We start from the raw sequence: 22,940 nt of genomic DNA, 5'->3' as shown, positions 1-22,940 counted from the left end.
TATTTTTTACTCAATAATCATTCTCTTGTGTTGCAGACTTTAGTTCCACCCATATGTTGAATTATAATGACAAGCTAGTAAATAATCAAAGCTATTGGTCCCAAAACCTTTTTTTGAAGACAGTATGGGGGGAGACACTGGTTCATATGTGTGGCACATGTGTGAGTGTACATACACGTTTGTGTGCATGCATGTGGGGGATAGAGGCCAACATCGAATGTCTTCTCTGCCACTCCCCATCCGATCTCTTCTCTGAACCTGGGGTTCACTGACTAGCTAGGCTCACTGCCCCTGGGGCCCCATGGATCTTCCTGTGCTTCCCAACACTCCCAGCTAGCCCTGACATTACTGAAAAGCACAGCCTTACCCAACTCTTTATGCAGGGACTGGGGATCTGAATTCAGATACTCATGCTTACACAGCACGCACTTCACCCAGTGTCTCAGTTAGGGTTTCTATTGCAGTGAAGAGACACCATGGCCATGGCATCTCTTATAAAGGAAATCATTTAATTGAGGCTGGCTTACAGTTCAGAAGTTTAGTCCATTATCATTGTGGTGAGGAGCATGATGGCATGCAAGCAGACATGGTGCTGGAGAAGGAGCTGAGAGTCCTACATCTTGACCCCCAGGCAGCAGAAGTGACTGACACACTGTGCGTAGCTTGAGCATATAAGACCTCAAAGCCCACCTCCACAGATGCACGCTTTCTCCAGCAAGGCCAAACCTACTCCAACAAGGCCACATCTCCTAATAGTGCCACTCCCTATGGACCAAGTATTCAAAAACATGAGTCTATGGAGGCCATTCCTATTCAAACCACCACACCCAAGTGAGCCATCTTTCCAATCTTTCCAGCCCCAGACCTAGACAGTCTTAAGGGGGACAGGAACTTCAGTCCTTATCTTGGTATCCTTTTAATTAATGGGCCCATCCACTCAATGAACCCCTCATCAGCATGCTCCTCCTGTGTACTATGTATAGGTACTAAGTAGCATAGATATAAGTATATACTATGTATAGGTACTGTGGACACAAAGAACTACATGATTCAGTCTTAGTCTAGTTCCATGAGTGACTGGAAAGGTGTATATAGGCAAGTAACATAAATGCTGTCAGAAGGGCATGTAGGGAAGGTATGCACTGGGCACCATGCTCTAGTTGTTTGGCACTTGGGATGCTGAGCCAGGATGGCTAGACATTACTGTCTTTTAAAAACAGGGCTTCATATATGCCAGGCTAATCTCATCTTACTGTGTAACTAAGGATGACCCTGATCTTCTGATTCTTCTGCCTCTCACTCCCAGGTATCCAGCCCATGCCTTGTTATGTGGTGATAGAGATGAACTGGGGGCCTATGCATGCTAAAAAGAGTCCACCTAGTGAGCCATGTCCCTACCCCACATTCCAATGTTTTAAGAACCTCTAGAAATCTCCTTCAAATAGAATTTCCTACTGTGTAAATGTGGATCCTCAACTTGTAAAGCTAATGTATAGCTCAACGAAACATGTTCTCTGGCCAAAATATAACAACAGACTGCTATTCTTGAGTCTATGGTGCAACTACACACCCTAAGACATCATTCAGTATGACACTGTCAGCATTCGGGTAAAAATTTGTCACTCACATTATCTAGACACTGGGGTTTTTTTGTAGATTTTCTTAATCCTGAGACCAGTAGGCATAAGTCAGTATGCCCATCCCTCTGCTAGGCAGATGGAGCCAGATAAATACCCAAAGGATGGATAGTGTAATTGGCAGATGATTGGGCCTTACACTGAAGGTTATTTTATTTACATCTCAACATTGATATTGACATAAACAATTAACATCTTTCTGAAGAATGGCTTCAGTGTGCAGGAATCTTAAACCTTGACTGACTGTGTGCATCTCTCAGTGTGTAGGAATCTTAAAACTTGACTGACTGTGTGCATCTCTCAGTGTGTAGGAATCTTAACCGTTGACTGACTGTGTGCATCTCTCAGTGTGTAGGAATCTTAACCATTGGCTGACTGTGTGCATCTCTCAGTGTGTAGGAATCTTAACCATTGGCTGACTGTGTGCATCTCTCAGTGTGTAGGAATCTTTTTTTTTTGTTCATATGGTAGATTTTTTTATTAATATTTTTTTTATTTTCCATTTTAAATTTAGATAAGAAACAAGGTTGCTTCACAAGTCAGTACGAGGTCCCTCTCCCTTTCCCTCCCCTCCTCCCGTGCCCTCCCCCCCATCCCCCCACCCGTTATCCCCTCATTCCCCCAGGGAGGGTGAGGCCCTCCATGGGGGTGTCCATAGTCTGTCATTTCATATAGGGCAGGGCCTAGACCCTTCCCCAAGAGTTCAGGGTGAGAGTGCACCTCACATTGTTCTATGGGAGTCCAGAGACCGTGTGTATACTTGGGATGGGTACTGATCTGCTGTCCAAGGCTCAATAGATTACCTAGGCCTCCTCACTGACACCCAGATTCAGGGGGTCTTGATCAGTCCCATGCTGGATTCCCAGGCTGATGCCTGGGATTCAAGAGTTAACCTTTGTCTGGTCAGCTGTTTCTGGGGGTTCAACCAGCCCAGTCTTAATCCCTTTGATCATCAGTCCTCCCTCTCTGATACTGGCTTTCTTGAGTTCAGCTCAGTACTTAACCAGCCAGTAAATGAAGTTTCTGTTTCCCAGACTCTCTGGCAATAGGATTGTAGGCTGGCACTCCCCAGATCTATGTCTAAAATCCATATATGAGAGAGTACATGCCATGTTTCTCTTTTTGTGACTGGGTTACCTCACTCAGGATGGTTTCTTCTAGTGTCATCCATTTGCCTGCGAATCTCATGATTCCATTATTTTTTTCTGCTGAATAGTACTCCATTGTGTAGATGTACCACATTTTCTCTATCCATTCTTCGGGTGAGGGACATCTAGGTTGCTTCCAAGTTCTGGCTATTACAAATAAAGCTGCTATGAACATAGTGGGACAGACATCTTTGTTATATGAATGGGCATCTTTTGGATATATGCCTAAGAGTGCAGTTGCTGGGTCTTGTGGTAGGTTTATTCCCATTTTTCTGAGGAATCTCCATACTGCTTTCCAAAGTGGCTGAACCAGTTGGCACTCCCACCAGCAATGGAGGAGTGTCCCCCTTTCACCACATCCTCTCCAGCATAAACTGTCATTGGTGTTTTTGATTTTAGCCATTCTGACAGGAGTGAGATGGTATCTCAGAGTTGCTTTGATTTGCATTTCCCGGATGGCTAAGGATGTTGAGCACTTTCTCAAGTGCCTCTCAGCCATTTTAGACTCCTCTATTGAAAACTCTCTATTTAGTTCTGCAGCCCACTTCTTAATTGGGTCCTTTGCTGTTTTGGAGACTTGCTTCTTGAGTTCTTTGTAAATTTTGGAGATCAACCCTCTGTCAGATGTGGGATTAGTGAATATTTTTTCCCATTCTGTGGGCTGCCTTTTTGTCTTGCTGACTGTGTCCTTTGCCTTACAGAAGCTTCTCAGTTTCAGTAGGTCCCATTTATTAATAGTTGATCTCACTGTCTGTGCTACTGGTGTTATGTTCAGGAAGCTGTCTCCTGTACCAATTCTTTCAAGGGTACCACCCACTTTCTCTTCTAAGAGGTTCAGTGTGGCTGGATTTATGTTGAGGTCTTTGATCCATTTGGACTTAAGTTTTGTGCATGGCGATAAACATGGATCGATCCGCATTTTTCTACATGCCAGTCTCCAATTATGCCAGCACCATTTGTTGAAGATGCTTTCTTTATTCCATTGTATATTTTTAGCTTCTTTGTCAAAGATCAGATGTTCGTACGTGTGTGGGTTAATACCCGGATTTTCAATTCAATTCCATTGGTCTGCCTGTCTATTTTTGTGCCAATACCAAGCTGTTTTCAGGACTATAGCTCTATAATAGAGCTTGAGGTCAGGGATAGTGATGCCTCCGGACGTTGCCTTGTTGAACAGGGTTGTTTTGGCTATCCTGGGTCTTTTGTTTTTCCATACAAAATTGATTATTGTTCTTTCAAGGTCTGTGAAGAATTGTGCTGGGATTTTAATGGGGATAGCATTGAATCTGTAGATTGCTTTTGGCAGGATTGCCATTTTTACTACATTGATCCTACCTATCCAAGAGCATGGGAGATCTTTCCATTTTCTGAGGACTTCTTTAATTTCTTTCTTTAAAGATTCAAAGTTCTTACGATACAGGTCTTTCACTTGTTTGGTTAGCATTACCCCAAGGTATTTTATGTTGTTTGTGGCAATTGTAAAGGGTGATGTTTCTCTGATTTCTCTTTCAGCCCTTTTATCATCTGTATATAGTAGGGCTACTGACTTTCTTGAGTTGATCTTGTAACCTGCCACTTTGCTGAAGGTGTTAATCAGCTGTAAGAGTTCCCTAGTAGAGTTCTTTGGGTCATTGATGTAAACTATCATATCGTCTGCAAACAGTGAAAGTTTGACTTCTTCCTTCCCAATTTGTATCCCCTTGATCCCCCTTTGTTGTCGTATGGCTATAGCTAGAACTTCAAGTACCATGTTGAAAAGGTATGGAGAGAGTGGACAGCCTTGTTTTGTTCCTGATTTTAGAGGAATTGCGTTGAGTTTCTGTCCATTTAATTTGATGTTGGCTGTTGGTTTACTGTATATGGCTTTTATTATGTTTAAGTATGTCCCTGTTATCCCAGATCTCTCCAAGACCTTTATCATGAAGGGGTGTTGGATTTTGTCAAAGGCTTTTTCAGCATCTAGTGAGATGATCATGTGATTTTTGTTTTTCAGCTTGTTTATATGGTGGATTACGTTGATGGATTTTCGTATGTTGAACCATCCCTGCATCCCTGGGATGAAACCTACTTGATCGTGGTGAATGATTGTTTTGATGTGTTCTTGGATCCGATTTGCCAGGATTTTATTGAGTATTTTTGCATCAATGTTCATGAGGGATATTGGTCTGAAGTTCTCTTTCTTGGTTGTATCTTTGTGTGGCTTGGGGATCAAGGTTATTGAAGCCTCATAGAAAGAGTTTGGCAAAGACCCTTCTGCTTCTATTGTGTGGAACACTTTGAGAAGAATTGGTATAAGCTGTTCTTTGAATTTGTGGTAGAATTCTGCACTGAGGCCATCTGGACCTGGACTTTTTTTGGTTGGGAGACTTTTGATGACAGCTTCTATTTCCATAGGGGTTATAGGTCTATTTAAATTGCTTATCTGTTCTTGATTTAGTTTTGGCAAATGATAGCTGTCCAGGAAGTCATCCATTTCCTTTAAATTTTCGAATTTTGTGGAGTACAGGTTTTCAAAGTATGACCTAATGATTCTCTGGATTTCCTCAGAGTCTGTTGTTATGTCCCCCTTTTCATTTCTGATTTTGTTAATTTGCGTGTTCACTCTCTGCTGTTTGGTAAGTTTGGACAAAGGTTTGTCTATCTTGTTGATTTTCTCAAAGAACCAACTCTTCGTTGCATTGATTCTTTGTATTGTTTTCCTGGTTTCTACTTTGTTGATTTCAGCCCTCAATTTGATTATTTCCTGGCGTCTACTCCTCCTGGGGGAGTTTGCTTCTTTGTGTTCTAGAGCTTTTAGCTGTGATGTTAATTCTCTGGTATAACTGTTTTCCTGTTTCTTCATGTGAGCACTTAGTGCTATGAACTTCCCCGTAGCACTGCTTTCAAAGTGTCCCATAGGTTTGGGTATGTTGTGTCTTCATTCTCATTGAATTCGAAGAAGTCTTTTATTTATTTTTTATTACCTCTTTGACCCAGGGATGGTGCAGTTGAGCATTATTCAATTTCCATGAGATTGTAGGTTTTCTGCAATTTGTGTTGTTGTTGAATTCTAATTTTAAGGCATGGTGGTCTGATAAGATGCATGGAGTTATTCCAATTTTTTTGTAGCTGCTGAGGTTTGATATGTTGCCAAGTATGTGGTCGATTTTTGAGAAGGTTCCATGTGGTGGTGAGAAGAAGGTATATTCTTTTTTATGTGGATGAAATGTTCTATAGATATCTGTTAATCCCAGTTGGGTCATTACTTCTATTAGACCCTTTGCTTCTTTGTTGAGTTCCTGTCTGGTATTCTTGTCTAGTGGTGAGAGTGGTGTGTTGAAATCTCCCACTATAACTGTGTGGGGCTTTAGATGAGATTTAAGTTCTAATAATGTTTCTTTAACGAATGTGGATGCCTTTGTATTGGGGGCATAGATGTTCAGGATAGACACTTCGTCTTGGTGGGTTTCACCTGTGATGAGTATGTAATGACCTCCTTCATCTCTTTTGATTGATTTTATTTTAAAGTCTAGTTTGTTAGATATTAGGATTGCTACCCCTGCTTGTTTCTTGGGTCCATTTGATTGAAAAATTTTTTCCCAACCTTTAACTCTCAAGTAATGTCTGTCTTTGAGGGTGAGGTGTGTTTCTTGTATGCAGCAGAAGGAAGGGTTCTGTCTTCGAATCCATTCTGCTAATCTGTGTCTTTTTATGGGTGAGTTAAGGCCGTTAATATTGAGGGATATTAATGACCATTGATTGCTCATCCTTCTTCGATTTGCGATGGTTGTTGTTGGTGGAATTATGGGTGGAATTTCGCCCTTTGTTCTTTTGGCTGTTGGTAGAGAGGGATTCTCTAATGCTTATGTTTTTCTGGTTGTAGTTAGCTTCCTTGGGTTGGAGTTTTCCTTCCAAAATTTTCTGTAGGGCTGGGTTAGTGGACACATATTGGTTGAATCTAGTTTTGTCATGGAATATCTTGTTTTCTCCGTCTATAGTGATTGAGAGCTTTGCCGGGTATAGTAGTCTGGGCTGGCATCCATGGTCTCTTAGTGTAGGTAGAATATCTATCCAGGACCTTCTGGCTTTCAGAGTTTCCATGGAGAAATCAGGTGTAATTCTGATAGGTCTGCCTTTATATGTTACTTGACCTTTTTCCTTAGCTGCTCTTAATATTCTTTCTTTATTCTGTATGTTTGGGGTCTTGATTATTATGTGGCGAGGGATTTTTTTGTGGTCCACTCTATTTGGTGTTCTGTAGGCTTCTTGTACCTTCATTGGCATGTCTTTCTTAAGGTTGGGAAAGTTTTCTTCTATGATTTTGTTGAATATGCCTTCTGCCCCTTTGAGGTGGATTTCTTCTCCTTCTTCTATACCTATTATTCTGAGGTTTGGTCTTTTCATGGTGTCCCATAATTCCTGGCTGTTTTGTGTTAAGGATTTGTTGGATTTAAGGTTTTCTTTGGTTGATAAATCCATTTCTCCTAATGTATCTTCAACACTTGAGATTCTCTCTTCCATCTCTTCTATTCTGTTGGTAATGCTTGTATTGGTAGTGCCTGACTGTTTGTCCAGCTTTTCTATTTTCTGCCTTTCTTCAGATTGTGTTTTTTTTAGTGTCTCTATTTCAGTTTTCAACCCTTGCAGCGTTTGCATTGCTTCTTGCAATTTTCTGTTTATCTGTTCGTCCGTTTGTTGCCTTTTATGAATTTTTTGGTTTGTTCTTTCTTCCATTTCTTGCATTTTTTGGTTTGCTTTTTGTTCCATTTCTTGGATTTTGTGCTTTGTTTCTTCTTCCATTTCCTGCCTTTTTTGGTTTGTTTCTTCCTCCATTTTTTTCATTTTTTGCTTTGTTTTTTCTACCATTTCTTGCATTTTTTGCTTTGTTTCTTCTTCCATTTCCTGCCTTATTTGGTATGTTTCTTCTTCTAATTCTTGCATTTTTTGCTTTGCTTTTTCTTCCATTTCTTGCATTTTTTGCTTCATTTCTTCTTCCATTTCGTGCCTTTTTTGGTTTGTTTTTTCTTCCAATTCTTGCATTTTTTGGTTTGTTTTTTCTTCCATTTCTTGCATTTTTTTGGTTTGTTTTTTCTTCCATTTCTTTGAGGGATTTTCCAATATCCTCTTTTAGCGCCTCTATCATTTTCATGAAAGTGCTTTTAAGGTCGTTCTCTTCTGCTTCCTTCGCGTTGGAATATTGGGGTCTTGCTGGTGTGGAGTCTCTAGAATCTGGCGGTGTCATATTTGTTTTTCTGTTGCTGACTGTGTTTTTGTATTGTCTCTTTCCCATCTCTTCTTTTAGTGGGTGCAGAAAGAGCCCCTTCCTGGTCTGGGGACCAGAGTTCCCTTTTTGGTGGGTGCTAGTAAGTCCAGTAATCTGGTGGTTCTTCTATGCCTTGTCCAAATGCTGGTCCGTGGGGAGAGAAGAAGAACAGGAATAAGTGTGTAGGAATCTTAACCATTGGCTGACTGTGTGCATCTCTCAGTGTGCAGGAATCTTAACCGTTGACTGACTGTGTGCATCTCTCAGTGTACAGGAATCTTTTTTTTTTCAGTTTAAATTTAGATAAGAAACGATGTTGCTTCACAAGTCAGTTCCAGGTCCCTCTCCCATTCCCTCCCCTCCTCCCGTGCCCTCCCCCAACCCCCCCCGTTATCCCCTCATTCCCCCAGGGAGGGTGAGGCCCTCCATGGGGGTGTCCATAGTCTGTCATTTCATATAGGGCAGGGCCTAGACCCTTCCCCAAGTGTTCAGGGTGAGAGTGCACCTCACATTGTTCTATGGGAGTCCAAAGTCCGTGTGTATACTTGGGATGGGTACTGATCTGCTGCCCAAGGCTCAATAGATTCCCTAGGCCTCCTCACTGACACCCAAATTCAGGGGGTATTGATCAGTCCCATGCTGGATTCCCAGGCTGATGCCATACCACCCTGAACGCGCCCGATCTCGTCTGATCTCGGAAGCTAAGCAGGGTTGGGCCTGGTTAGTACTTGGATGGGAGAGTGTGCAGGAATCTTAAGCCTTGACTGATTGTGTGCATCACCTTATTTTTATATTTATTTGCTTTCTTGCTTTGTTTTTTTTAAGTGACTTGTTTGATATTGTATCTATTAAGACCTTTGAGAATCAGAAATCACATTGCTTGGCTGTGTGTGGTGGCACAGGCTTGAAATCCCAGCAGTGGTGGCTGAGGCAGGAGAAATGTGCATTCGAAGCCAGCTGACTTACACAATGAAATCACACTTCAAAAGTTGCAAAATCATGAAAATAAATCGTGTGGCTCTGTGTGCTGTGAGTGTGGTCTAATAGAGCAGTTCACCCTTGCGTAGCCAGGATGGAAAACAGTTCAGCATGTGTGTCCTCTAATGTGGGCTGTTTTCCTTAGGGCTCAACATGATTGGCCAAGAGAAAGGAAGGAAATGCACATGTGATGAAATAGAGAGCTAGAAGCCTGTGTACTGGTAGCTCAAACTTCTTATTAATTGCTTTTGTGCTCCATACTTTCTTGGGAAACACACACAGGTTAACCCGGGCTTCTACATGTATCTGCAACTTGAGTTGATACGACAGTGATGAGGATGTAAGGTACCAGAGACTTCTCAGCTGTCCTCTACAGGTGTGGATGCTAAAGAACGCACACAAATCCAGCTCAGAGCAGCTTGACTCACCCTTGAAATTTTTTCTACCAGGAACACTTCAAACAAAGATACGAGATACCCTAGTCTGGAACTTCTCTGTGTGTAAAACAAAAATATGTCTGCAGAATATCAAATCCAGAAGCATTATTCTCATCTCATGAAAGCGAATAGAGTAAATCTTTGAAGTCATATTCCAGGTTCACAGCTAGCTACCCCAAGTGACTTCGTGTTAAAATATTCCAGACTGGGGATCAAGCCCAGGGCCTTTTATGTGCTCCTTAAGTGTTCTCTACCGCTGACCTCCACCCCAGTCTGTGTGTTAAGCTTCAGGGTCTAGTGCTGCTAGGATTTAATGATAGCAATACAGGAGAATGGGCCTGCCGAGTGGACTTCTGTCTGTTTGTGTAATCTCATGCCAAAGGATTCTAATGTCTTTTTTTCAGAGCTAGTTCTGAACAACATATTAAAGACTGCAGATTAAGAAAGTTAGTTCAGATACCAGTGTAGAGAATGAAGGAAAGCAGTGTAGGTAGACAGTGACTGAGGGAACTGGATTTTGTTAGGGGATTGGCAGATAAGCACACCAGGAAATGTGTTGTTGGGAATGAACATGAAGAGCCAGCCTCCCTTGATGACTGACTCAGTTGTGGTCTGAGGCTGTTGGGAGAGAATGGACTCCAAGAAACGCGGCCATTTAATATGTTTAAGCCCAGTCCCTAACACGCCATCCCTTCCTGTTTGGCAGTGGAGATCCTGACTGCCCGTCAGAAGAAAGCAGAAGAACTGAAGAGACTGACTGATCTAGCCAGTCAAATGGCAGAGATGCAGCTGGCCGAACTTCGGGCAGAAATTAAGGTCAGTTGTTTGAAATCCCAGCAGAACGCTGAGCCGGAGCACCACTCCTATTGTGTGTGCTTTGTGTCAATAGACGGCTGCTCTGACACCATGTGCCGACTCCCTTCCAGGGACTTGAAACTCAGACTACAGAAGGATGAAGAAACACTCTACCTTAGGTAGAATGTGGTTTGAAGGGATATATTAGTACAAAGGAGGGGGATAAGTTAGTCAAGACCAACCCATTAAAGTGTATTTAAATGTAAGTTATCTGGGTTATGATTTTTACAGTGTAATTTACGCCTGTGCATATGAGTGCACACTCCTGTGAGTATGCCCTAACAGTGTTTTATAAAGCATCCTTTCTCTTTTTTCTAGTTTAATTCCCTTTTTTGTTAAGGTTACTATCCGTAAATGTATATTTATTAGATTTCTTCCACTGCAAGGAGTCTGAGCTAATCCTGGCTAATCGGAAGCAGAATTTGAAATAATATTTAGTGCAAATCACCAAAGCCAGGTATGTCTTCAGACATTGACCTAAAGGTAGGAACCAGTGTGGTTTGTGGATAATACAGGAAAAAAATAATAATCCCCTAATTCTCTATTCAGAGCCCCATGGCATTGGATTCCCTCCAAGAGTCATAAGCTCTTGTGCCACACTGACTCAAGCCACTAAAGAAGAGCTCTGGCTGCTCTCTACTTGGGCCACGCCTCCTTTTTGGCCAAGAGAGGGGGATGTGACACCTCAACTTATAGACCCTCTGAGATGGATCTTCTAGACAGCATTGGGTAAAGTTGCCAGAAGAGGAAGTGGTCACCAGGGGCAAGAAACGCTTATCCCGAAGTAGGAAGGTGACGTTGAGCCTCCTCTTCTCTTACGACAGTTGTTAAACAGTGTGTCTGCACACATGTACGCCTAGCTTCTCCCTGGTGTCTAGAAACCTTTCAGCGCGCAGCTGCTGCTGGCTTTAGAACAGTGTCTGTCCATCCCAGAAGAAAGCTGATTGGCGGCAGCAGGAAGTGCCAGTTGATATTTGATCCCCTCCCTCCTGGCTGGCAGGGAAGAAAGCTCAGGGAGAAAGGGATTGGGTGTCAAGATCCTGGAGGTGTTTCCCTTCTCACCTTCCTTCTGGCCCTTGTTTCTTCCAACCCAGCCAATTACAAGCGCCTCCTAACTAGTCTTTCTGCCTCCTCTGTCTCCTTCCAGCCTCTCCACCCCAGGTCCAAGGTTAAACTCCCAAAACAGACCTAGCCTCCCTTAGCATGAGCCGTCCCCTTCCCTGCTCAGAATGCAGTACAGTGCAGGTCAGCCCATACTGCAATGCCTGTCTCCTCTGAAAACTCCAGCTTGTTAGAACATCAAGTGGGGAATGTGGGATTGCAGCTTCCTAGTCAATTGAAATCAATTTTCTCCCAAGTTTCACTCCTTCCTTTCGGAATCCCACTTTTCATTACATGGTTGGCAGCACAGGCTTTGGAGTGAAACAGTATAGCTCCAAAATTTTCTACTTCTGTGGCTTGGATAAATTACATATTGTCTTAAGTTCTTAGAGCCCGGATCCCTCATCTGTAAAATCGAGGTAATAAGAATACTGATTTCATGATCATGTGATCAGGTGAAAATGAGATTATTTCCTGAGAATTCAGTCAGTGTCCAGTTTAATATTTTTTAAATGTCCCAGCTCCCGTGGTCTCTCTTTTCACACGTCACTCAGTGGGAGATCATTTCTTCCGCTTCTGTCTCCAAAGCACCAACCACTTTCATCCTTGAATTTAATGGTATCTTTTTCCTCGACGTGTGGTTAAACTCCCTGATACTCAAGGAAGGTTTGAGTCATGGTTATTTCTGTATTTCTCACTGCACCATCTACACTTAGATCTTAATATGAAGTTGAATTTAAATGAATTGGAAACTAATCTTTTCCACTCCCTATGGCAGCACTTGAGATTCAATCATGAGGATGAATCGTGCTTTCTGGATGCACGAGACTTCTTGCTTTCTTATTAAAATAGAGATGAGGTGTCTAGGGAGGGTGGCATATTTTCTTTTGACAGTTAATACTATACCAGGCCCTTGGCCAAGCTAGGCAACCCCTACTGGAATGTAACTCAGAAAACGGCTCTAGTGAGGGATGCTAAAAGGCTGAGTAAATGAGCCCAGACACAGAGTTGCTCATCGTGCATCTGTCTGAGCCGCAGAGGGGAAAGTCAGACTCCTACTTATTCCCAGAAAAAGGTGAATGGTCACGGGGGGGCAGCACCAAGGCCCACTTCGTGGCACCTTACACTGACTGTGCTCAAGGGATCCCCTCACGTCAGCCATCTGCGGGCACAGAGAGGGTTGCAGCGGGCACTGCTGCAGTTTGGGACCCTGCCTTCCTTCTCTCTCCTCTAGCACTTTGTTAGTGAGCGCAAATATGATGAAGAGCTGGGGAAGGCCGCCCGCTTCTCCTGTGACATCGAACAGCTGAAAGCCCAGATCATGATCTGCGGAGAAAGTGAGTTTCGCATGCTTACTAAGTAGTTCTGTGGGAGTAAACTTGGCGCCATTTGGAGCCAATGGCAGAAATGTCAGGTAGACGGTCGTCCCGTGTAGTGTGTGTGTGTGTGTGTGTGTGTGTGTGTGTGTGTGTGTGTGTGTGTGTGTGTGTGTGTGTGTCCCGCATGGCCAACCTGAGGTCTGCAGAGCTTTAATGATCTAAGGTCATGACACAAGTCGCTGGAAATGTCAAGATTTGAACTTAGACTCTTCAAATGCCACTGCCCATCGGCAAATCCCCAAGATTTATTAAGCTGAGCAGAGCATATCAGCTAGTTTATACCTTCACAGGCTTCTCGTAAGCTCGGCCAGGTACACTGCTGCTCTGGTTCTGTAGATGCTCTTCCAGCCTGCTGGAGTGCTCAGTCGTGAGATTCCCGAGTGCCGCCCCCCTCCTGTTGAGCCCGAGTTCTCTGCTGAGTGAAGCTGAAGATAATGAGAGACTTCGCGTCAGCCATTAGTTTAGTCTTGTTCACTATTAAGCCTTAATTAGAGTGGCTAATGTGCAGCAAAATTGGCTGCTGCTTTCTCCTGTCCTCCAGCCCACACACAAGGGGAGGTAGGGATGAGTGACAAGTGCCAGCGTGGCTTTGAGGACCGTCACAGAGAAGAACCAGCAATCATCCACGACCTCAGAGCCAGCAGGAAACTAAGATTTGACTGCACTCGTTTTTCTACACTGAAATTTCTTTTTTTCTCCTCTAAATAAAACAGTTTATCAATTTGGTCTAAAAATTACCAAACTGTGCTGACTAGCATATGACATAGCATTCAGGTCACCTTTTTATTTTCCCATACATTCTGTCTATTACACACTGCATACATGTGTAGTAATAAAGTGTACTTTTATGGCAATAGACGCTAGACATTTTTCCATGTCAGTATGGTTAGCTGGTCACTTCCATAACTCATGTGACCAGCTCTCGGGTTGTTTAAATAACTTCCCATTGAGCAACAGAAAACAATGCCGAGGGCTTCCTGTTGGCAGATGTCAGTCATCTGATTTTTTTTTTTTTTGCTGTGCTTTTTAGTTTTTTTTTTTCTTCATATGCTGCTTCATTTATGGCAGAAGCTCCTTACTGGCTCTTCTCCAATCAAGAGTTTGGTTGACATGTGGGAAGGAACCTGACCATCCTAGGTTCTCTTTGAATCAGATGACAAGTCAGACTCTAACCTTGAGTGAATCCGTGTCACCCAGCTCTGGTGGGGACAGGGGCAGGGGAGGGGCACGTCACTCCCTTTCCTCCAGGTGCCATCTAGTGAGAGAAATCATCCCTTCCCAAATTGTGAGTGTCCATATAAAGACAGCCAGCCTCAAGTGTTTGTGGCAGTAATCCACAAATCCTTCGTGGAGGGTGCATTGCTACAGCTTCTGAAGCAGAAGTGGAAATGGGAAATAATGACCCCGTGCTACTGAGTCTGGTGAGCGTGAGAGCTGCAAAAATCCCCTGGCTGTGTTTGGACAGCCCAGAATCATTTGTCACACCTTACCTACAATATGAAGGGGCTGGAGCTACATCCTGTCCTTTCCACTTCCAACATTCTGTGAGCCCGACTAGCCATTCCTAATCCTCTTGCCAAACCCTGGGATTAAGTCTGATCCAACAAAGGGAACAGAGAGAATTGCTTTTAAAAATTGGTGACAATTTTAAAATTCAGAAGAAGGTCTTTCTGTCCAGCCTGGCAATTGAATCCTAGTGAGCTGTGAGAGAAGTCACGGCTTTATCCTGGAATTGATCCCCTCTGGCCTCGATTCAGCATAATCACACAGAAATCATCCTGCCTGAAACCACCACTTTCGAAAACAACAGGACTGGCAATAATAAGCATTGAGCAGACCTGCCTGACCTGAATGTGTGCCTGACAGTGAGCTGCCTGATCAGCCTGCCGTGCACGTAGTGCTGGAAATGATGCAGACCTGCAGTTAAAGACTGGTTGGGTAGCCCTGGTGGAGTATAGAAGATGCACAGGGTTGGCGGGCCTGCCCTATGGTCAGGGATACTCATATTCCTAACACATGTTTTCCACCCATCCCATGCTCTCAGAATACAGGGCTCTGTCAGCCTCTCCATCCTTATGAGTCTGCAGCACCGGATAGTATAGAGCCTGTTATGGGCCGTGTAAACGGGCTGGGTAATGGGGGAATCTAAGAGGTAGAATTCATTTATGGGTGAGCCAGAGACAGAACATCACCATGTCATTATCTCCCTATCCATGGTGGTTCTTGACCTAAAGAATAATCTTTAAGTCACTCAGGTATGTCTTTGTTCCTGCAAATGTCTCTCATTGTGGATGGCACCTCCCAGGAGAAATGTGATGGTCTCTAAGCACCACGGTGTCCTTTCAAACTACATCTGAAAGAGTGACCCTTAATGTTTGTACAAGCTCCTGCCAATTTCTTCCTCTTCTAGCACTTTCTAATGGCTCCTCGGACATCAGTGCTCTTGGCACAGCCCCTAACGCCCAACCATTCTTTGTTGCAGTCACACATCCAAAGAACAACTATTCCTCAAGAACCCCCTGCAACTCCCTGCTGCCTCTGCTGAACACTCATGCAGTCTCTTCCGGGAAGCAAGGGAACTTTGTCCGAAAATCATCCAATCACAACAAGCCCTCTGAGGGGAAAGTGGCAAACCCCAAAATGGTGGGCGGTCTTCCCAACACCGCTGATGCTTGTCACCAGCCCATGCCCACTAACAAGCAGGTAAGCCACTCCAAGAGGGCCACACTGTGCTGCCTGTGGGGCCTCTGCCAATACTGGTACATGATGTCAGCAAGGAAACCACCATCCATTTCCAGAGGAAAGAATCACTAGCCTGTCTCTCTCGGTTCCAAGAGCGCTGGCTACCTGGCCTCATCCAGTCATACTTCAAAGGCTCTTGCCTTCGCGTACTCCACCATGTTACCTCATTCACCTAATGGAGACAGATCCTCTCATGCCCTTCGTGCCTGCATCGACAGGTCCTGGACAGACCACTGAAACCATTAGTGAGAGGAAAAGTGATTGCTGTTATTCACCATGAGGAAGTTCCTACTTAGGTTTGGAGAGTGAGTAACAGATCAAAGTCAAGCAAACTTGCCTTGTCTTGGAATTTCAGTAAAGCACACTTTTCAAAACAACTTTATTCATTCCTATCTTCCATAGCCTCTAAAAATACAACTTTTCACCAGGCAGTGCTAGTGCACGCCTTTAATCCCAGCACTCTGTGAGTTTGAGGCCAGCCTAGTCTACAAAGTAATTTCCAGTATAGTCAAGACTGTTACACAGGGAATCCCTGTCTTGGAAAACAAAAAAAAAAACCAGGAAGAGAGAGAGAGAGGGAGGAAGGGAAGGAAGGTAGGACAGAAGGAAGGAATGTTTTCAAAGAACAGTCTATCACCTCTCCTCCATTTCTGAGAGGGAACTAGTAGCCTGTGGTTAGAAAATGAACAAGAAATGGGATTCGGTGACATGGGTGTTGGGTGCACTACAAAGGCAGCTTTCATGATCTCTGCAACTGTCTTCTGTATTTCAAAGTGCGGGATTACTAGCAGATGCCCTGCTGAGTCTCTTTTTGGCCTTTAGGGCTCCCCCTGCAGGCACTGCCAGGCATTTCTGGGACTTCATGAGCTTTAAAGTAATGGTTTGATAGGGAACACTGGCAAAATGTGTCTCCACTGCATATGCCCCATGCTTGTCATCAAACACAATGAGGAAAATAAGTCTAAAGTTTAACCCTTGAGTTTCCCTTTCTTGGTTTCTTTAAAAACAAAAAAATCCAAATCCATTGCTATCATGTAGGTTCCTTTGCAGCTCCGTGACTTCAACATTTAGGCGATGGTTAATTTAAGTGGCAGTACACTTGTGTATCTAAGCAAAACAGTGAGGAGCAGGCAGGAAAGGCCCTGTGTTTCAGAGTAACTGGTATGAGTCCCACATCATTATCCTTCCTACAGAGTGAGGGGGCAGGGAGACCAAGGAGACATCCACCCAGAATCAGCACTCACCCCCCTCTTCCTCCTCCTCCTCTTCTTTTGAAGATGCGTATTTTTCTTCCAGTTCCATTTATAAGACTGTAGTGCTAGACTGGGAATTATACCAACTCAACCTATTTGCATGCTGACTTTTTCTACTATAGTTTGAAAAACTTCATGTCTGTTATTTAAGGAGTAGATTTGCCCTGACACCTACCGGTGTCTTCTATGATTTGTTGGCTTCAAACACTTCCTTCATTTCTCTTTTTAGCATAATGGACCGTCTAGCCAAAGACGAAGATTTAATCCCCAGTACCACAATAGGCTGAATGGTCCAGCCAAGTCACAGGGTGGCGGTAACGAAACTGACCCTGCGGTGAAGAGCAGTAACCGGCATGAACACAGACGGCAGCCACACAACGGCTTCCGTCCCAAAAACAAAGGTGGTGCCAAAAACCAAGAGGCCTCCTTGGGGACAAAGGCCCCAGAGGCCCCAACACATTCTGAAAAACCCCGTCGAAGGCAGCACGTGGCAGACAACTCAGAGGCCAGGCCTTTCCGGGGCAATGTTGGTAGGGTTTCACAGTGCAATCTTTGTCCCACAAGAATAGAAGTTTCCACAGAGGCCACGGTTCTCTCAGTCCCAGCTGTGACGTTGGTGGCCTGAGCCGGGAAAGAAAAGAGCAGGTTTTTGCCTGGTTTTGGTTCCCTGCCCAAGGTGCTGACCCAATTCGCTGCCAAAAGAGAGTCAATCAGAATATACAAACCCTGTATGTTTGTGTCATTCATCCTCTCTCAGTCATTTTTACTAATTCTAATGCTCTGCTCTAGCTTGCTTCATAACTCCCATGGCTTTGCTTGATCTGTTGTCGCTTCTCCTCAAGACTGCATCATTTTAGCCAGGCAGTATTTACTCGTTGTTAGGAAAATCAAGATGTGGCTGAAGATGAGAGGCTCGGTTAGCAACCTATGTTGTAGCTGTGATGTCAATCCATTGGTTGTCTTTAGAGAGGTAATGTTGAAACAAGAAGTTCTTGATCAGACAAACGTGATCTGCTGAAGACACATGTGCTTTTGTAGAATTTAACATCTGGTGTTTTTCTGAAATATATATAAATATATATATAAACATATATTGCTTTATTTGAAACAAATTAAAATATGCTGCATTTGACACCTGGCTTATTTCTTTCTTCAATGCCTACCTTGATGTTGGATGTTCTTTGTAGTACTTTTGGGACAAAGTTGAAGTCCAGAAGTTTGGTGCCAAGCTCTGTAGAAGGAATTCTCAGGAAACAGTGGTACTCCCTCAGTTACCATACAGATAGGTGCTATATACCCGGTCATCTTGGATGCCACATGGTAGTTAGAAACCATGTATGTAACAAAATTTACCGAGATGATTGGTTCGCTAGCCAGTCCAGAATTAAAACATGCCTTGGGTCCAATTTGATCATGATTCCCAATCCTTTCTCTTAATTCTGAATTCTGTCCTCCATATTCTGACACTGTATTCAGAATGATATTGATGGCTTCTCTGTGGGACAAGTGTCTTGTCAGAAGTCACAACAAAACTCTGGCATGCTATTACTTACAGACCTGACTGTGGATCATCCATGGGGAGAACTAGCTAATAGAACAAACTAGTTAGCATATTAGCATAAACTAATCAGAGCCCACCCCTGACATTGAAGTGGGGCTTCCCCAGAAGCACTGGCTATGTAGAGCTACTGTGACCTCAGAAAAGGAAAATGGACATAGAGTACCCCCAAATCCAAAGAGCCCCAACTCCCCGTCTTCCTTTGCTGGCTACTTTCAAGTACAAATACACCCTTTCAGCTCCTCATTGGGATTTTTTTCCTGACAGCCCAGGTTCACTGGTTCTCTTCCCCTGAACAGCTCAGCCTTCAATCCACACAAGCATCTGCTTCTTCTTTTGCCAAGTACCGGAGGATGTTTGCTCTCTCCAGAGCTTCGTGAGGTCTCTGAGTGTACCCGGAGATTTAATAGGAATTCAAAATGTCAAGTCCACATTCCAGGAAGGAAGGAAGAGGAACCGGTTCAAATAAGAAAGACGAATGCTTTGGACCACAGTCTCTGTTTACCCTGTCTGAGGCCCTGAATTTATAGCTTACAAATCGGAAGGATTTTACACAAGCTTTGTGTAGTAAGATTTCTCCCGGCCCCTGAAAAAATGTCAGTTTAAACGTGACAGCTGTAAGGATGCAGGCAGATAATTCTTACAAAGGGGAAGGACATGCCAGGTGAAGAATGTGCCCTCCTTCCAGAGTCTGATCCCGCCACTCTTACTCTTGTTCCGCTCCCTCAAGTTGCCCTGGAGTTAAGAAAGCTCAGACGCATTCCTGAGTGCATAGCAAACACTCCCAGGTCACTAGAAAGAAACATAAGAATACTAAAAAGTGTTCAGACCTGATTACATTTTCCCCTAGATTTTTTTGCCTTACACTCTGGCATGTGAACATTTTCAAATTTGCATTTTAAAGTGGTAATTAGCTATTTTAGGCCAATGTCAGGTCTTTGAAATAAATGCTCGATCACATTTCTTCACCTCTGGTAGAGCCATTTGTTTAATCTTGTGAATCTGGGTCATATTCTTGCATTTTTCACTTTTTACACGTGTGTGTGTGTGTGTGTGTACTTGCACATGTGTGTACATGGAACAAGAGGCAAGCTCTCATATTGTTTATCCTCAGGATGTCCACCTTAATTCGGTTTGGTTTTTCTTCTTTGAGATAGGATCTCACTGGCCTGAGGCTCCCTAATTAGGCTCACCATCTGTGCTAGCCAGTGAGTCCCTGGATCCACCTGGGGCTGCCTCTCCAGCACTAGGATTGCCAATGCATGCCTAGGTTTTTATGTGAGTTATTGGTACCAAAGCAAGGTCTTTGTGCTGGAATGGCAAACACTTTCCCAACTGAGCCATTCTCTAGACCAGTTCTGCCATTCTCAATAAAGAGTGCTAAACACCTAAAAAGCCAAGAGCCACAAACACTGATTTCTCTACTTCACGTACACTTCTGATAGGGGTCAGAACTGCTTGATACTCACAACGAATGCATAACTTCAAAACTCACCTACATTTCACCACACACATCTTGCATCCAGACTCTGAAATCCAGACTCCCTGTTGACTGCCCAATTACATTCCAAATTTACACTTTTCTGGAGAAACTGCGCGTTCCCACTCTTTGGCCATGAAAATGTCGCCACCTTCAGTGTGTTTAACCGTGAAGAAATTCACCCCCAGGAAAAGCTTGGTTTAGGGGGAAACTAGCAGTACAAGTCCCAGTAGAAAGCCCGGGTTACAGACATTCTGTCCACCTCAGAAACGGGGATTCGAATTAAGCATTCTCAGAGGGGCATCATCAAATAAGGTTCATGGGAAAAGTTATTAGCTTAAAGTTTTTATTAAAGTAACAGACTTGAGATTTCTGACTTTTCTAAAAGCCTAGATTTCAACCTCAATCTTGATTTAATCAAGTTTCCTAGACCCATTTGCAGTGAGGACGGAGGCCAGGCTGGTCTCTAGCTGTACAGAAGCTGTTGGGATTCCTCACTGTCCCTGACACAGCATTGTCACTCCTACCCTTTACACATTGCCTGCATTGCTGGCTGGTTGTGGTGCCCTCGTGTGTCTAACAAGAGTAAATGCTTTGCTTCTTGGCAAACATTCTAGTGACAGCTCATGAAATAATATAATGGGATTTTTCCTCCCCCATTCAGAGTACATCCCTAAAAATTCAGGCACAGCAGGGCCATGACTCCAAATTGCCCCAGGAAGCAAAGGCACTGATACAAAAAAAAAAAAAGAGCTAGCTGAATGCTCCAACATCTCTCAACCTATAAAATAACAAAGGAAATGATGATTATTCACTAACTGACTAATATAGTTGAATTTTTCTGAAACTATTAAACATCTTAGTTGTTGTAATGTTTGAGAAAAACAAGTGTGAAAAATTGTGAATCCCCATAGGGTCATTTAGCTAAGAATTTGAAACACAATTTTAATACTATACAAGACACTATAGGTTGTTTTTCATCCTCTTGCTTTTCATAAACAAGTCTTTGTAAGTCCTAAGAAAGACTTCTGTCCCATCCATAAAGGCTGATCAGACAAAACCAGTGTTTAATCTCATTGCTACAGCCATGGGCAGAGGGTGGGTCTGAATCTGTTCTACCAATGCATGGTGTTCCTCTCAGCTGATTCGTCACACAAGCTTCTTCCATGATCTTCAGGATTTGTTTCTAGAAGCCCTTTATCTGAGAACTGTCTCTTCCCAAAGCCTAGAAGAACTCTAGGTGCTTCCACTAGTTCAGATTTCACAGGAGAAATTCCACACACTTCCATAGCACACAATTCGAAAGGAAATGTATTTATGTGGGGGAAAGGCGTGTAGCAAATTTTGACATAGAAAAAATTTCAGAGCCATGACTGGGACAATGACCAAAGAACTACAGAAAACTGTTAAAAATACTTGTCAAAAAATAAAATGTGCTGTTTTAACCTGAGATACTCAATTAGATTTATGACATGTTTGAGCTCCACTACCTTCTGTTTCTCCCACATTACAAATAAGGCCCAAAGGCCTGAAAATCACAGTCGGGTGTATTGCACTGCACAATGTCTGTGTTAGTTGCTTCTCTGTTACCATGACCAGCAACTTAACGGGGGAAGGATTTGTTCCAGCTCATGACTTGAGGGTGCAGAGCATCATGACTACGGCCGCCTGAGCATGCAGCAGGAGCATGAAGCAACTGACTGCATGGCAGCTAAGGTTAGGACGCAGCGATGGCTGCTGGATCACTATATCTTTGTTTTTATTAGCTAAGTGCTTGGTCAGAAAATTAGCAAAATGTTTCTAAGGGTAACATTAGCACATGTTACATACCTGAAATCATCCTAGCATTTGGAAGGTAGAGGCAAGAGGACCAGGAATTCAAAGTCATCCTCAGCTGCCTAGCAGTTTAGACCAGCTGGGGTTACATGAGACTCTGTCTCAAAGAACATGTATTTCTAACATTGCACTAAAGCCAGGAATGTAATTGGGAACTCAAAGGACAGATTTCTTCATTGGCATTCTTTAATTCTTTGTTGGTATCCTCCCGCTTAGTCCCATCCCTGCCTGCCATTGCCAGCTCCAGTGTTCTCTTACTCTTCTGCACTCCCTAATAAGGAGAGGCATTATTTGCTCAGGTTGAGTCACCCAGAAAGAGCAGTGGTTCTCAATTGGGGCAAGTGGCCCCCACCACCTGCAGAAGGCATTTGCATATCTCTGGTTGCTGACCAGATGCCATCAGACACCCTCCAGTGCAGAGCACAATCCAAATGACCAAGAGATATCTGGTCTAAAATGTCAACAATGTCACTAGATCACTACGCTGGACCTAGAGGTGTGTATCCCCCAAAATCATGCATTAATCCCAAATGCAACAGTACTGAGAGGCCAGGACTAAAGAAAAGCATTTAGTTTGCAAGAGCTCCATACTGATGAGTGGACCAGTGCTAATACAAAAGGCCCAAAGGCTTTCAACTCAGTCTTGTTTTCTCATTCCCTACACACATCTGCTTCCAACATGTGATGGAGCTTCCAGAACTGTAAGGAGAAGTCTTCATTAGAAACGCTGAGTCTCTGGTCCTCTGTTGCAGCGAAAGAAGAAAGAGGACAGATACTAGGGAATGGAGAAAGAGACCACCCAGTAGATGGGAGACCACCCAGCAGATGGGAGACCACCCAGGTGACAGGAGACCACGGGGTACCTTGATTCCAATTGGCTACAATCTCTACTGGCTCCAAGTCACTTGCCTACTGACCAACATCCCTGGTCTGACTGTGGGTTTCTGATGTCCTTCAGTTGTCCATGGTGTCAACACTCAAACTGAGTTCCCAAAACTTCCAAGTAAAGGAATTAGGTGGCGAGTTCTTGAAAGATCTGTAATTGAACTAGAAATGTCTGAATTTTTAAGAAACCTTGACAGAAAGAAGTGATTTTTACCTTTTCCCAACTTAAGCAAGTATTGTATTTTTCTTTCTGTGGCAAGCCCTTTGCTTTTGAAACAGTTCCTTTTCTAAGCTCCAGGACCCCCCAAATTCATACCTGGAGCTCAGAAGAATTTTACCAAAATAATGAGGGCTTTGGGGTAGAAGAAGCCAGCATAAAATCTAAAAAGGAACCTTATAAAATGAAAAT

The 22,940-nt window shown here is 43.5% G+C and overlaps 1 protein-coding gene across 4 annotated transcripts in view; it reads left to right on the top strand.

Annotated features, from left to right (window-relative positions):
• Positions 1–17,904, top strand: part of Spats2l (spermatogenesis associated serine rich 2 like) — a 174,474-nt gene extending 156,570 nt beyond the window's left edge. For all 4 annotated transcript variants that reach the window (XM_013121137.3, XM_013121136.3, XM_013121135.3 and 1 more), the window contains 4 exons: positions 10,149–10,258; positions 12,633–12,735; positions 15,260–15,480; positions 17,002–17,904. In XM_013121137.3, the coding sequence (XP_012976591.1) occupies positions 10,149–10,258; positions 12,633–12,735; positions 15,260–15,480; positions 17,002–17,397 (830 nt within the window). In that variant the 3' untranslated portion in view covers positions 17,398–17,904. The remainder of the gene's footprint in view (positions 1–10,148; positions 10,259–12,632; positions 12,736–15,259; positions 15,481–17,001) is intronic.
• The last annotated feature ends 5,036 nt before the right edge of the window (positions 17,905–22,940 follow it).

This window comes from Mesocricetus auratus, unplaced genomic scaffold, assembly GCF_017639785.1.
Source record: "Mesocricetus auratus isolate SY011 unplaced genomic scaffold, BCM_Maur_2.0 Super-Scaffold_100010, whole genome shotgun sequence".
Taxonomy (NCBI): Eukaryota; Metazoa; Chordata; class Mammalia; order Rodentia; family Cricetidae; genus Mesocricetus; species Mesocricetus auratus.
The sequence above is the reverse complement of the archived record's forward strand: the minus strand, read 5'-3'. Positions and strand labels throughout refer to the sequence as shown.